Here is a 15,847-nt window from a genome sequence, read left to right on the forward strand (position 1 = left end):
ACAATGCTACTATCAACAACAATGCCAATGTCAACATCGCGATCTCCAGAACCACCGACATCATCTTCATCGTCATCATCGTCGTCACCATCGGCACCACTGATATCGTCATCATCGTCGTCGCCATCGTCGTCATCGTCGTTGTCATCGTTGTCGCTATCGTCATCGCCATCATCGTCATTATCGTCATCATTGTCATTGTCATCATTGTTATCGTCGTCGTCATCATCATTGCCATAATCATCGTCGTCATTGTCATCGCCATCGTCGTCATCGTCGTCATCGCCATTGTCATCACCATCGTCATCGTCGTTATCATCGTCATCGCCATTGTCATCGCCATCCTCATCTTCGCCGCCATCGTCATCGTTCGTCATCGTCACACGAGGCCCGCACTGGACGGTTCATGTGCGTCGCTCACCTGAGTGTCCCTCGCCTTGGTGTCACTCACCTGCCCGTTGCTCACCTGCCCATTGCTCACCTGAGTTTCGCTGCTGTTTTCTGCTGAGCCCGTGCAGTTCGCCAGTACAATGTCGATGCAGCGCTTGTGAATCGCTGCATTGCATTCTTGGAGACAGACAACAACAACAATCGCCATTCGCCACTAAGTGGTGGTGATGTCACCACGACGCTTTGTGCCAGGCTATGTGCACCTTGAGGCCACGTGAAGTGTCGAATGCCCGCTGGCAGGAGGTCACGGGGCAGACCCAGGTGCCACGGGTCGACTGACTGAGATGACTGAGATCACTGGCTGATGTACCACCTGTGCCCCTACTGTGCCAACTTGCTGTGCTTTAGCCACCCGGCACTCCGCTCGTTGTTGTGAGCGTCGCTCCTCCACTCTCCGTTGCTGTTGGAAGGCGACTGCCTCCAACTGCCCAGCAGCGTCCATCACGAGCCTCCTCCACAGAGGCCGATCTTGACACCGCTGATACCATTAATCGGCAAGTCCACTCAGCTCCACATCCTCCTGTACCACATCACTCTTTTATAGCCCGTGCCGCGCCTGTTTAGCCCCCTCTATACGGCCGAACAAAAGCTGTTTAGGCATGCGGTGACTGGGTATGCGGGCTACATGACTCAGCCAATGCAGCCTTGCCTGCTGGAGGAGCTCACCGATGGGACTTTGCCCAGATCTTTCTAGGATCTGTGAGCTCCTCACACAATGCAGCCTGGTTAAACCCAGGATGGGTCGTAGGCAGGCCAGCCTAAATGTTTCTAACCAGCGAAGATATTCCATTAGGGGGGTCCACGTTTCGCAAGCGTAGAGAACGGATGGAATGACTGTGGCCGAGAAGACTTGAAGCTTCGTGCGGAGCGACAGACCAGGTAGCTTCCACACAGCGTTACACAACCGATGAAAATATAATGCCGCTCGACTGATTCTGAGTGAGACCTGTGCTGTTAAACCGGAGCCAGTCATGAGCATACCGCCCAGGTATGATAAACTCTCCACAACTTCCCCATGACCCACACAGACACACAAACTATTTCATTAGTTTTGGCTGCGTCAGGTGGTGGGGGGTTCTTAACAGCAGAGATTTATTGACGATGATGCACCTCGTGGCGCTCAAGGGGCTAGTAACCCCTCTACCTTCATCTGAATAACCACTAAATCACATGTAAAACAATATACACAAAAACAAAGACAAAGATCCCCATATCGCCCTAACAGACTGTTGGGGCAGTTGCTGTTCGCGAATAGCAGCATCTATGAAGGCCGGCACGGCTCTTGAGGGGGTGGATGGCCAACACCACGCCCGGCCGCCTTTGTCTCCCCAGTGGAAATATTTATTACACACTGCACCAGGTACTCATTTTGAGACTGAGTCGACCTAGGGGAGGCCCAGGACCCGTTCAAATCATCGTCACCGGTGTTGACCGTGAGCGGGATTCGAACTCGTGTGGCCGTGTTTGTAGTGCAGCGTGCTAACTGCTACAGCACTGCTTCCCACTCACACACAACAAAAGACAATGGTGCTCATTATATCTATGCCTCTGTATAAGAAACAAAACAGGTGGACTTCTCCACAAATCTGGCTGTCGCCTGATGAAGCTCGTAGTAATTACTGGCGAAATGTCGTATTCAGATTGTAAATGGTGTGGCTTGGCTCTCCAATACACCGGTGTGCTGTACTAATGACGAATTGACGTGTTCTGTTTATGCGACAACCCTTACTAGTTGGCTGTGTCGGGTGGTAGCGGGTTTTAACGTCACATTTATATATTTACGCGATCTAACCCAAAAGAACGCTAATATGGACCTATTCTTACTTTTCATACTTTGATACTGGCCAAAAAGGAGGCCATGATACATTGTTATTTATGCGCTCTAACCCAAAAACAACCTCCAGTGTGGATATGCACGTACGCAGGTAGGTAGGTGCGCAGGTACGCAGGTATATACGGATGTACGTACGCAGGTATAAGGTACGCACGAACTGTGGTGTGTGTGGAGCTCACCTCGGCACTGGTAGCCTTGCTTGTTGAGGCCCCTGCGGGACAAAGAGAGACGCACGGCCGCGTGAGGAGCACACCCAGTCCAGCACAGACACAACGCGCCCACCCTGACTCATCGTTCTAGGTCCACTCGGGTGCTTTACTTAAAATACCGTACAGTGTACTCGGTGTTTTGGGTTTAAGGACGAGTCAAAGTAGGCAAGGGCAGAGGATCCTGTTCAGAAAAGTTAACTACGTCGCCTTGGTTGCAGGAGATCGTGGGTTCAATCTCAACCCTGGAGACGCTTGCTGCTGTATATGTGGAATTTGTCCACTCACCCACACTCACCCACACTCACCCACACTCACCCACACTCACCCACACTCACCCACACTCACCCACACTCACCCACACTCACCCACACTCACCCACACACAAAGATCCCCCGTGTAGCCTTAACAGACTGTAGGGGCAAGCGCCCTTAGCAAGCACCTATAAAGGCCGGTACTGCATACGAGGGGGTGGGTGAACAACACCACGCCAGGCCACCTTTGTTTCCCCAATGACGATGTTTAAACGTCACACCAGGTACTCATTTGAGGCTGAGCCGACCTAGGGGAGGCCCAGGACCGGTTCAGATAATCGTCACTGGTGTTGGCCTTGAGCGGGAATCGAACCCGGGTCGCCAGGTTCATAGTGCAGCGCGCTAACCACTACGCTACCGCTCCCCTACCACTCTCTCACACTCACCCACACTCTCACACAATCCCAACCACCCTCTCAAACACTCCCATCCACACTCTCACACACTCTCACCCACACACCCACACTCTCACACACTCCCACCCACACTCTCACACACTCACCCACCCATTCACCCAAACGCTCACACCCACACTCACCACACAAACTCCTTGCAGACCGAGCAGAACGTGGGCTGTGGGAAGAAGGTGGCGGTGAATTGGTGGCCCTTGACGTGGTGCACCTTGGCCTGCTTGATGGCGCCGCGGCGCTTCTTGAGTGGCCCGCGGGCCTCTGCTCGTGCGCTTTCATCTGCCAAAGACAAAGATCCCCCCCCCACGTAGCCTTCAGAGACTGTCGGGGTAAGTGCCGTTCGCGAGCAGCGACGAAGGCCGGCACCGTGGCGCTTGAGGGGGTGCGTGGCCAGCAACCACGCCCGGTCGCCTTTGTCTTCCCGATGGTGATGTTTTACACACCGCATCAGGTACTCATTTGAGGCCCAGGATTGGTTCAGATAATCGTCACTGGTGTTAGCCGTGAGCGGGAATTTAACTCCGGAAGCCAGGTTCGTAGCGCAGCGCGCTAACCGCTATGCCACCGCTCCCCATTACCACGCACACCAACACACACACAGATGTTAACTACCTCACCTGGTATATAGGAGGTTATGGGTTCGATCCCGATCCTGACGCCTGTTGTATATTTGGAGTTTGCGTTTCTCTCTCTCTTATCATCATCACGGTGGCCAGGAGACGTTAACTACCTCGCTTGGTATACAGGAGGACGTGGGTTCAATCCCGACCCTGACGCCTGCTGTATATTTGGAGTTTGCGTTTCTCTCTCTCTCTCTTATCATCATCACGGTGGCGAGATGTTAACTACCTCGCCTGGTATGCAGGAGGACGTGGGTTCAATCCCGACCCTGACGCCTGCTGTACATTTAGAGTTTGCGCGTCTCTCTGGGTCCTTTCGGTTTTTCCCTCCACATTAAGTCATCAACATCACGCGATCAGAGTATTTGGCTATTGCTATAAATTTCCACGTGACGAAAATCCAATACGCTTCTGAAAAAAGAGCTACATTGGGCCTTGACCTGGTAAAATAAAAATAACACAGTTTCGTGTTATTACAATTATTCTGCTTGTTTATCCGGCATACTCTATCTCGGGAGGGATGCTACTAAGTTTTTTCTCAGTCGGAAGGCAACATTTCTGCTGCTGCGTGTGATTCCCATTGAGCAATCTGCGGCTGCAATTTCAGCACTTAGAATAATTGTTTGGCTGTGGGGGAGGCGGAAAGCGGAGAAGCCAGAGGAAACGCATTGCGGAACAAGGGCAAAGAGAGAGAGACGTACACACTCCAAGCGCAAAACACAAAGATCCCCGTATAGCCTCAACGGACTGTTGGGGCAAGTGCTGATAGCGGGCAGCACCCACGAAGGCCGGTACAGCACACGATGGGGTGGATGGCCAGCACCACGCCCGGCCGCCTTTGTCTCCCTAGTGGCAATGTTTTTACACATCGCACCAGATACACATTTGAGGCTGAGTCGACGTAAGGGAGGCCCAGGACCGGTTCAGAAAATCGTCATGGATGGTGTTGGTGTCAGTGAGCGGGAATCGTACTCGGGTCCCCGGGTTCGTACCGCAGGGCGCTAAACACTCCACTACCACTCCCCGTACTCACAGTGACACACAACAACAAACGCCATTCGCCACTAAGTTGCGGTGACGTCACCACGGTGCTTGTGCCAGGCTATGTGCACGTTGATTCCACGTGAAGTGTCGAACGCCCGCCGGCAGGAGGTCACGGGGCAGACCCAGGTGCCACCGGTCGACTGACTGAGATGACTGGCCGATGCACCACCTGTGCCGCTCGTTGTTGTGAGCGTCGCTCCTTTCCACCCTCCGTTGTTGTTGGAGGGCGACTGCCTCCAACTGCCCAGTAGCATCCTTCACGAGCCTCCTTCACAGAGGCCGATCTTGACACCGCTGGTACCAGTCATCGGCAAGTCCACTCAGCTCCACATCCTCCTGTACCACATCACTCCATCTCTTCTCTAGCCTGTTTAGCCCCCTCTATCCGGCCGAACAAAAGCTGTTTAGGCATGCGGTGGCTGGGCATGCGGGTTACATGACCCAGCCAACGCAGCCTTGCTTGCCGGAGGAGCTCACCGATGGGACTTTGTCCAGATCTTTCAAGGATTTGTGAGCTCCTCACACAATCCAACTTGGTTAAACCCAGGATGGATCGTAGGCAGGCCAGCCTAAATGTTTCTAACCGGCGAAGATGTTCCATTAGGGGGGTCCACGTTTCGCAAGCGTAGAGAAGGGAGGGAATGACTGTGACCGAGAAGACCTGAAGCTTTGTGCGGAGCGACAGACCAGGTAGCTTTCACACAGCGTTACGCAACCGATGAAAGATAATGCTGCTCGACTGATTCGGAATGAGACCTCTGCTTTCAAACCGAAGCCGGTCATGAGCACACATCCCAGGTATGGGAAACTATCCACTCTCTCCACAACTGCCCCATCACCAATTGGGAGTTGTGAGGGTGGAGTGTCTGATGGTTACAAAACACCCAGGCAGGTGCTTAGTTTTGGTGGGGCTGATGGTAAGGCCCCACCTCTTAGTGGCAAGCTTCAGGTTCAGCAGCAGCGCCTCCAAATCCTCCTCTGAGTGAGCAGCAATTACCAGATCATCGGCATACATAACATGGTTGACGAATAGGCATCGATCAGCCTCCCATTGTATCTGTACCAGATGTAAATTCCTCCGGTACAGCCATCGAAGGGTTCACGAACTACGTGGTCGAAATACATGTTAAATAATGTGGAAGCCAGAGGACATCCCTATCGCACCCCAAGGTGAATAGGGAATGGCTCCGACTCCCGGCCACGTAGTTTTACCCGAGCCCGCTCACCATCATGAAGGTCCTTAATGATCATGAGCAGACAGTGTGTGTGACACACACACACTGACACACTCAACACCAGTGGCACCCGAGTCAGGAATCGAACCCAGGCTCCTTCTAGACTGCGAGGCTCAGGCATGACCACTGCTTTACCGTCTAGGGATCGGCAGTCCCCACCTGTATGACCGTTTAACACCCCTAGAGCCACCTCACGGCAGCAGCAGCATCATCGTCCGCACCAACACCACCATCACCACCACTATCACCACCATCATCATCATCACCACCACCACCATCACCACCATCATCACCACCACTATCACCACCACCACCGAGCACACGCCCACGCCAACGGTTCCCAATAGTGTTTTTGGGAAATACAAATTTTGTTTTTATTTCAAATGAATATATATTCACAATTATTTATTATTTATTACTACTACGACTAGTGTTATTGTTGAACTCGGCAAATGATGTCCTTAATGGCCTCAGAGCCACTCCCAGGCTCTGGCCACGTCTCTTATCAGTCGTTTGCAGAACAGGCCACAGCACCCAGAACACAAACCAAAATGCACACACACGCACGTACACACGTACACGCATGCACACATGCACGCACACACGCGCGCACTTACGCAAAACCACAAAAACCACCACCATCGCCAGCACCCCCCCCCCATTACCCCCCTAACCCCCACCCTGCCCCTAACCCACCCACGCATGCACAACCACCGTCTTATCTCAACGCCTTTCGGAAAATATCAGAACCCCTTAGGGCTCTATCACAAGGGGCCACGCGTCCGCAGGTCCCCAGCCAGAGCTGTTGGGGTGATTTTCTTTTTTTCATGTTATTCGTTTTTACGTAAATGGGGAGAGCCGCGTGGCATCGCCCTCGCGTTTCCCATACCTGTCGGCCCATACGGTTTACCCCATATTCTTGTATAGGGAAATTGAGTTTTCAGGTCCATGTTGCGTACAGCCGTTTCAATACGGGCAAAATTATTATGTTTTGTCTATTTGTTTGTGTTTCTCCCTTGTCATGGGACTTTGGAGGATGAACGTTCAGATTTATAAGGACACGGGTTGACCAATAAGGTTAGAATTGGTCTGTAATAAGGTGGGGCACTGATACGGGGGTGACACGTGGGCTCAAAGCAAGACAACTTAGAATAGTAATAATATTGCCATTTTCGCTAGCGTTATTCATGCAATTGCATCCCACAATGCTGCTACGTGAATTGGCCCTTAGATGGATGGTACAAAAACAAAACCCCCAAGACTTTACACCACGAATCAACAATTAAAAAAGAGTATATCTACGTAAATAACGAGAGAGAGAGAGTGAAAACTTGTGCCCTTCGCAATGTGACGATGCCAATGGCGCCGCAGGGGCAGATTCTTGCTTGTGGTGAAGATGGGGTCTGTCGGAGCGAAGATGGGGTCTGGCTGAGTAGAGATGGGGTCTGGCTGGGTGGAGATGGGGTCTGGCTGGGTGGAGATGGGGTCTGGCTGGGTGAAGATGGGGTCTGGCTGAGTGGAGATGGGGTCTGGCTGGGTGGAGATGGGGTCTGGCTGGGTAGAAATGGGGTTTGGCTGAGTGGAGATGGGGTTTGGCTGGGTGAAGATGGGGTCTGGCTGGGTGGAAATGGGGTCTGGCTGAGTGGAGATGGGGTTTGGCTGAGTGGAGATAGGACTGGCTGGGTGGAGATGGGGTCTGGCTGGGTGGAGATGGGGTCTGGCTGGGTGGAGATGGGGTCTGGCTGGGTGGGGATGGGGTCTGGCTGGGTGGAAATGGGGTCTGGCTGGGTGGAAATGGGGTCTGGCTGGGTGGAGATGGGGTCTGGCTGGGTGGAGATGGGGTCTGGCTGGGTGGAGATGGGGTCTGGCTGGGTGGAAATGGGGTCTGGCTGAGTGGAGATGGGGTTTGGCTGAGTGGAGATGGGGTTTGGCTGGGTGAAGATGGGGTCTGGCTGGGTGGAGATTGGGTCTGGCTGGGTGGAGATGGGGTCTGGCTGGGTGGAGATGGGGTCTGGCTGAGTGGAGATGGGGTCTGGCTGGGTGAAGATGGGGTCTGGCTGGGTGGAGATGGGGTCTGGCTGAGTGAAGATGGGGTCTGCCTGGGTAGAGATGGGGTCTGGCTGGGTAGAGATGGGGTTTGGCTGAACCAAGTTTGAATGTTGCACCGCCGGCAAGATTTCCTCAAGGTGTTGCGTTGTTTATGTCGTTGGTTGGAGTGGGAGGGGACGAGGTGGGGGAGAGGGAGGGAGAGGTGGGGGGGGTTGAATGCCACGGGCACCGCCGGGGAGAAAGTGCGTTTCGCTATGATTCGGGGAAGCGACGGTGGTGTGGGTTGGACAATAGGTGAGTGGGTGGATGGGAGAGTGCGTAGGTGAGTGAGTGAGTGAGCGTGTAAGTGTGTGCCTGAGTGAGTGGGTGATTGAGTGGGTGAGTGAGTAAGTGTGTGACTGAGTGAGTGGGTGAGTGTGTGAGTGGGTGGGCGATTAAGTGAGTGGGTGAGTGTGTGACTGCGTGAGTGGGTGAGTTTGTGACTGAGTGGGTGAGTGAGTGACTGACTGAGTGAGTTGATCCGAAACGATAATAACAAATGACATGCGTCATTACACACCTCTTCGTGCACCACGTGGAAATTCAATTCGCTTTGGCTGCGTCGGGTGGTGGAGGGGTCTTACGACACAAACGTGGCCGGGACATCGCTACGTGCCGGCATAACCCGAAATATCAGTCGTATCGACGTGTGTGCGCGCGTGGGGATAACTTGTCAGAGGACTCGAGTTTGATACGCTCTGAAGATTATTTTTTCCAAACCACACAACAACAATAAAACCCCAACGCAAAGTGGTACAGTCCAGGCTTGTGGTGGCTGTGGGCGTCAGGCAAGGATGAAGGTGGAACATTCCATTATCCGTGCCCAAGGCGTTTTTTGTTTTTCAAATTCAAACTTAATTGCTCAGCATACACACACAACACCCATAGGCCCAAAACGTCAAGCCACCAGCAACAAACAGCCCTATCAGTAAATTTTGCATCGGATTTTCCGAGGCTTCGACTCGAGAAACAGAATCCCATGCTTTCTCCAAGCAGGGGGTGTGGGTAGCCGGGTCTGCGTGTATGTGTTGTATGTGAGAACTTCTTTCGCACTGTACGTAGCCAACCGCGCTAATCAGAGGTGCGGGGAAGGTCAATAAACTAAATACACAAAAAGACAGTTGGAAAGAAATTAGTTTTCAATCTAGATGATGATTTAGAAGTGCATAGCTCGCAGTGGCTTTATAATATCATAAGTAAAAGCGTTCCAGACGGCCGTCTTCGTTCCAGACGGTTAGCTAAAAGCCGCTGCTGCTGCGAGGGTGGCAGGAGTTCGCGTGGTTATGGTTTACACTCCTTGACGAGATCAGCAAGCACTTTGCATGTGATGAGAGCGACCCTGTAGTTGTACATCATGGGTCGATGTTTTCAGTTGAAATGTTCACGTCAGTTAACTTTCCACGCATTACAAAACCACGCTCCCATTTCCGCCCGGTTGCCGCGTCACCGTTCGGCAAAAGCCCGGTGTGTGCGTCCCTCGTAGGATGTCCAGGAAACAAATAATCATCATCGTCATCATCATCGTCATCATCGTCATCTTCATCATTGGTCAATGTCAATCCACTGCTGGATGGCAGCAGTGGATTTTAACTACCTCGCCGGGTATACAGTAGGTCATGGGCTCGATCCCGACCTCGCCGCATGCTGTATTTGTAATTTGCATGTTTCTCTCGCCCCATGGTCACGTGGATTTTTCTCCAGCTTATCTGTTTTTTTTCCTCCAGATTTAGCATCAATATTGCGTATTTAAAAGTATTTGGCTGCTATACATTTCCACATGATGACGATAAGCCACTTCGTCGAGCTACTGTCATTTGCAATATCCAGGGTCGCTTTTGAAAAAGAGCTGCATAGCTCAGTTGGGTATCACCTGCTAAAAAAAAGAGTCTAATAGTAACGCCACACTACCACCAACGCTTATCGCTGTCTTAGAGAGAGGCGCAGGAGGAGGAACCACAGACAAGTAGGGAGGTAGCAGCAGCAGCCATGTGCTGCGCTGGTGCCAAATTCCCAACGCCCCCTCGCCCCCCATCCCCCAAAGCTTGGGGTCCTCTAAATATGAAGGTGTTATCGGGCAATGATTGAGTGCTTGTACGTGTGCAAGGAAACTGGAGCACCCGGAGAGAAAACACACATGCATGCGAGGGGGAAACACTATATCCCGTACAGATATAACGTATTGAGATTAGTCTACACGTCACTGCATCTGCACCGCCTTCTCCTGGCAGAGCCAGGGTACGGCTCCTCATCGACGCCCACCCATGGGAAGGGAGTTGGAACAGATGATGATTGGTCCATATTCCGCATTCTGCAGACAGAGCCAGAGTACGGCTCCTCGATGCCCACGGGCGAAGGGAGTTTCAGAACGTCTCTGTGTGATCCACCAACGCTCGCCACTGCCTCCACAGCGCTAGATCGTCACGACAGGGGACCACGTGCATAACGTAGCTACCGATGTCTTTAAATGCGTTAATGGTCAGCGGCATAAATTGTGTTTCTTCGAAAAACCAATCATCGTTAAAGTCATAAATAAGAATAAATATTGTACAAATGTACATTTGGCAATCCAAATCTTTTCGCGGTTTGGTTCGCAAGTGTTAGCTCGCATTCGAAAGTCAGATGGTTCAAAAAATATCCTATGGACGCTCGTTTGTAAGTGTGGATGTTCGGAAGTAGGGGATTGCCTGTACAGCAATACTCCGGTGTAAGTTGGGAATGCGTTCCTGAAAGGTGCGACGACGAGTATCAAAACGGCGTCAATCAAAGCGATTTTCCCACGAGGGCTAAACAAAGAAAACGTAGGGTACAGTGACACGCTGTGTTCACGTGCACATCTTCACCCTAGACGTATCCACAAGGTTAGATTCAAGTGTGGCTATTCATAAGTGTAGATATTCCTAAGTGTGGATGTCCGTTAGTGTGGATGTTCGGAATGTGTAGATGTTTTTAAGTCGGGCGTTCGTAAGTAGGGGACTGCCTGTACAGCAATACCCTGGTTGTAGTTGGGGATGCATTCCTGACAGACGCGACGACGAGTATCGAAACAGCGTCAATCAAAGCGATTTTCCTACGAGGGTTAAACAAAGACAACTTAGGGTACAGTGACACGTTGTGTTCACGTGCACACCCGAGACGTAATCACAAGGTTAGATTCAATGCCTAAAAATACTGTACTCAACACGAGTGTGCAGCGGTTAGCTTTAACACCAATTATACAAGGTGCAAGAATATAAAATACACGATACAATCACCAAATACCCTGCGTAAATAATATATTGTAGTTTAACACGTACGCTTTCGCCACCAATATCATTCATAATAAAGGTTTTTGGGTTATATCGCGTTATGAATGTGTCGCAACCCTCCACCACCCGACAAGGCCAATCAGTAAAAAATGTGTCACGTTGACAAAAGACAAATAGTTCACTACTTTAGCCCACCGGTGTGTTGAAGAGTGAATCTACAACATTTACAATTTTTGAGTAAGACGTTTCGCTGGTAATTACATCCAGCATCATCGGGTAAATTGCCCGATGAAACGTCGTGCTCAAAAATCTAACTCGGGTTGCCAGGTTCGTAGCGGAGCATGCTAACCACTAGATTACTACTCCCCATCCACCGAAACACACATTTTCGCACACACCACCTTCCCAGGCTCACCTTCACTGTCCTGTAAGCACTGCACGGTTGTGAGGACGCGGCCCTGGGGCTTCAAGTCCAGCTGGGAACACATAAGCACGCACATACAGACACACTCAATAACACACACACACGTAGTCCGCAGCCCCAAGCAGCTTTGTTTCGTCGGAAAGAGGGGGCTAAAGGAGCCAGGCATGTGTTCTAGATAAGAGATGGACTGATGTGGTACAGGAGGATGTGGAGCTAAGTGGACTTGCCAATGATGAGTACCAGCGGTGTCAATATTGGGCTCTGCGGAGGAGGCTCGTGAAGGACGCTACTGGGCAGTCGGAGGCAATCGCCTCCGACTGCCCAGTAGGACGGAGGAGCTCACAACAACGAGCGGAGCGTCGAGTAGATAAAACGCAGAACATTGGCACAGCAGGGGGGCAGGGAGGTACAACTGGTGCATCTGAAAGTCATCTCAGTCGGTTAACCAATGGTACCACCTGGGTCTGTTCCGTGCCCTCGTGTCGGCAGTGAGCGTTCGACATTACACGCAGCCTCAGGCAGGTGCACCTAGCCTGGCACAAGGGCCGTGGTGCCGTCATTGGCGCTTTATGGTGAACGGCGGCCATGGTATTAATGAGTACGGGGAGCGGTGGTGCAGCGGTTTGCGCACAGCGCTACGAACCCTGCGACCCAAGGTCGAATCCCGCTCACGGTCATCATCAGTTACAATTATCTGAACCGGATGTTGGGCCTCCCCTAGGTCGACTCAGCCTCAAATGAGTACCTGATTCGGCGTGTAAAAACATCGCCACTGGGAAGAGAAAGGCGGTTGGGCGTGGTGCTGGCTACCCGCCCCTTCGTGTGCCGTGCCGACCTTCTAAGGTGGTGCCCGCTAACAGCACTTGCCCAAACAGTCTGCGAAGGCTACACGGGGGGGACCTTTCCCTTTGCGTGTGTGTTCTTTAACATGGGGTTTAGTGGTGATTGGGCTGAAGGTGGAGGGGTCACCAGCCCCTCGCACCCGTCCACAGCAACTGTGGTGGCTGTGAGTGCCACGGGGGGAACAGCCCGATCGCTATCGGCCTCCACCCCCCACCCCCGGTGGCATTGCTCACAGCTACCGCAGCGTGACCATTCGGCAACTACCGAGGAGGAGATGGGTGGGTGGGGGCTGTTTTGCCAGTCTCTAAGTCGCTTCCTCATTGAAGCAATCCTGCTCAGTATGTGAGGGACTGCAGTTCCAGACATTTAGCCAACTTATACTTAGCTTATTCTTCCGTACGGCTGCAAACATAGATGCAGAGACAACGACTGTAATTTCACATTGGAGGTGGTCAAGCCCATATAATCGCGTCAGGAGCCAGCGGATGAGTGAGTGTATCATCATCATCATCATCGCCGTGATGTCTCCTTCATATTTGTGGATCGGGCCCTTGCGTCGTTGCACGTTGTACTACGGTCTCTGTCCTGGATGACCACAGACGCCACAACACTACAGGAGAGTTTTTGATTTTCCATTTGTGCATCATCAGGTTTCCGCATCTGCTGCTACTGGCACGGTTTGTGCGGTGAATGCGGTTCAGGGTGGACCATCAGGAGCTTCGTGGCATATCACAAACTGCGATAAGCTGAGGAGCCAACAGTGATGTGTTCCCATCGGAGACATTTGGATCGTACGCCTCCAAGTCCGAATTCCCCCTCAGAAGCCTGAAAAATTGGAGGAGGAAGCAGTCTCGACCCCTGCGAGTGGCTGCCTGATGCGCCATCTGTTGTGGAATTATGAAGGGCGATCCGAAATCTAAGACCAGTAGAAATGGGTGCCAAAGATAACATCCGAAGCAAATCGCTGAGGTAGGGTGTTGATTTTATGCAGGCTGTCCTATTTTAAAAAAAAACAAGAATTTTTCTGTTTTTATTTACCAGGTAAGGCCCACTGAGCTATGTAGCTCTTTTTCAGAAGCGACCTGGCTATCACAGATGATAGCTCAGCAAAGTGGCTTATCAACGTGTGGGAATGTATTGAAGCCAAATACCCTAAAAGCGTGATGAGGATTATAAATATGGAGAAAAAAACCGGCGGGCCCAAAGAAAAATCCACACGTCGACCATGGGGAGAGAGACGCGCAAACTCCAAATATACAGCAGGCGTCAGGGTCGGGATTCAACCCACAACCTCCTACATAACAGAGGGGCTACAATCAAGTGGGATCTACCCTGGGCGGAATGGTTTTAAAACTATTCAATCAAAGACAACTTTCAACAACAACACCACGATTTTTTTTGTTCTCGCCGATAGCTCCAGTTACCCAGAATTCCGCGATGCCCTCGGCGGAGTTCCGGCATTTTTGCACCAGCGACTGGAGCGGCACCTCCGTGTCGGAAATCGGCCGCCCTGCCGCGCTCATCACGATCACCTGGTGGGTGGTTGGGGGGTGGCAGAGGGCAAGGGGGGGGGGTAGCGGAGTCGGCGTCGGTTGATGGAGCAGGGGCAATCACCCCCCCCCCCCCGCCAGTACCCCAACTCGAGATACTCAATCCTGCGATGTGTAGAATATTTACCGGAGAGAATACGCCGCGTGCGTGACAGTGTGTGTGTCGTTAAGGCCACTTCACGTGGCTTTAAAGTGCACTTAGCCGGGCACAAGCGCGGTGGTGACGTCGCCGCCACTTAGTGGCGAATGGCGGTTGTTGTTGTGTGTTTAATCTTGATTTGAAACTTTCGTGACCGCAAGGATCCATACTCTTTGGTTCTTTCGGTATCACGTAGGTAGAAAAAAAACAGATCTCTATACGTGACTTTACCGAAAGAACCAAAGAGTATGTTGTGTGTTTGTTATGAATATAGGGATGCTGTTTCGGTCCGATCATTTCTACGATTCATCATCTCCACGATACAATTGTAATAACAGCCATAGAGGGTTCACGTGGGGATTGGCTTGCCGGTCCTGCTTTGTAGCCAATAAGGGATGAGCCAGGGAGCATGGCCTCGGCGTGATCGCGGCGTGTTAGCAGGGGTGGTTGGCCTGGCCAATCGGGGCCTCAGCTAATGGGGAGCCGGATCAGAGGCGTGGTCCCGGGATTGACAGGGAATCATCGGGAACGGTCAAGGCTGTCTATAGATGATTGGCTGGGGGGTACCACGTGATGAAGGGATTAAGAGAGAGGGAGAGAGGACAGTCGTGAGCAGATTTGGGAACGACAAGAGGAAGAGTCACGCGCGTACGGGGCTCTGGGTGCCACGTGCGCGGTGGGGACTTGGCGAGAAGTCTGCCCTCTCTCCGTTGTCTGCCAGCAACGGGGAGTGTGTGTAAAGTGTAACTGTGGAAGTTGAAAATTAAAAGGACTGATTCCGGAAGCCGTCTCAAGGAGGTTTATTACATTGGTGTCAGAAGTCCTTCTGCAACCGTTGGGACGATCGTTAAGATGTCCAAACACCTCAGAAAAAAGAACCTGCCCGTGCCTCCATCAGAGGAAGAGGTCGAGACGGATGAAGATGAGCTGTTGGGGGCTACAGCCCCTATGCCGCCTGCTGATACTTCTCTCCTCGACGCCTCTCCGCGTCGACTGGGAGAAGATGCGACCACCGCAAGAACAAAAGACGGATGGCGGCTGATGGCGGAGCAGATCGAATTGTTACGCGCCATTCTGCTAAGTCTGTTGACCGCGGTGGCGTCCTCTCCAGCCGTGGGTTGCCAGAATGCGGATCAGCTGGACGCCGCGGGAAGGGGTCCTGAAAAAGAAACTGGGTCCGCCATTGCTCCTGCCACGCGGGAAGAAGCCGTCGTTGTGGGCGGGCCAGCTGCGCGGGAGCCGTCGGCCGCCATTTTGGGCGCGCCTGCCAACACGCGGCCGCCGGACGCCATTTTGCCTGCGACGGGTGGGACGCGGGAACAGCAGTCGGAGACGCCCGCGGCGCGCGCTTGCCACCACGGACATCGCTTTCCACAGATCAAAGAATTTCTCGCCGGGGGCGATTGGAGTGCTTTTACGTGGCGCTTCGAGTCGGCTTTTAGATC

At 52.3% G+C, this 15,847-nt stretch overlaps 2 protein-coding genes across 2 annotated transcripts in view; both read right to left on the reverse strand.

The window, feature by feature from the left end:
• Positions 1-15,847, reverse strand: part of LOC144945539 (uncharacterized) — a 127,654-nt gene that overhangs the window by 52,659 nt on the left and 59,148 nt on the right. The window lies entirely within an intron of this gene.
• The window catches only part of LOC144945702 (protein kinase C delta type-like), a 69,819-nt gene that overhangs the window by 45,328 nt on the left and 8,644 nt on the right, over positions 1-15,847 (reverse strand). The window contains exons 4-8 of the mRNA XM_078874269.1: positions 14,138-14,245; positions 11,862-11,922; positions 3,343-3,493; positions 2,464-2,495; positions 482-567 (exon numbers count right to left, since the gene is read on the reverse strand). Coding sequence (XP_078730395.1) covers positions 482-567; positions 2,464-2,495; positions 3,343-3,493; positions 11,862-11,922; positions 14,138-14,245 — 438 coding nt within the window. The remainder of the gene's footprint in view (positions 1-481; positions 568-2,463; positions 2,496-3,342; positions 3,494-11,861; positions 11,923-14,137; positions 14,246-15,847) is intronic.

Source organism: Lampetra fluviatilis, chromosome 38 (genome assembly GCF_964198595.1).
Source record: "Lampetra fluviatilis chromosome 38, kcLamFluv1.1, whole genome shotgun sequence".
NCBI lineage: Eukaryota > Metazoa > Chordata > Hyperoartia > Petromyzontiformes > Petromyzontidae > Lampetra > Lampetra fluviatilis.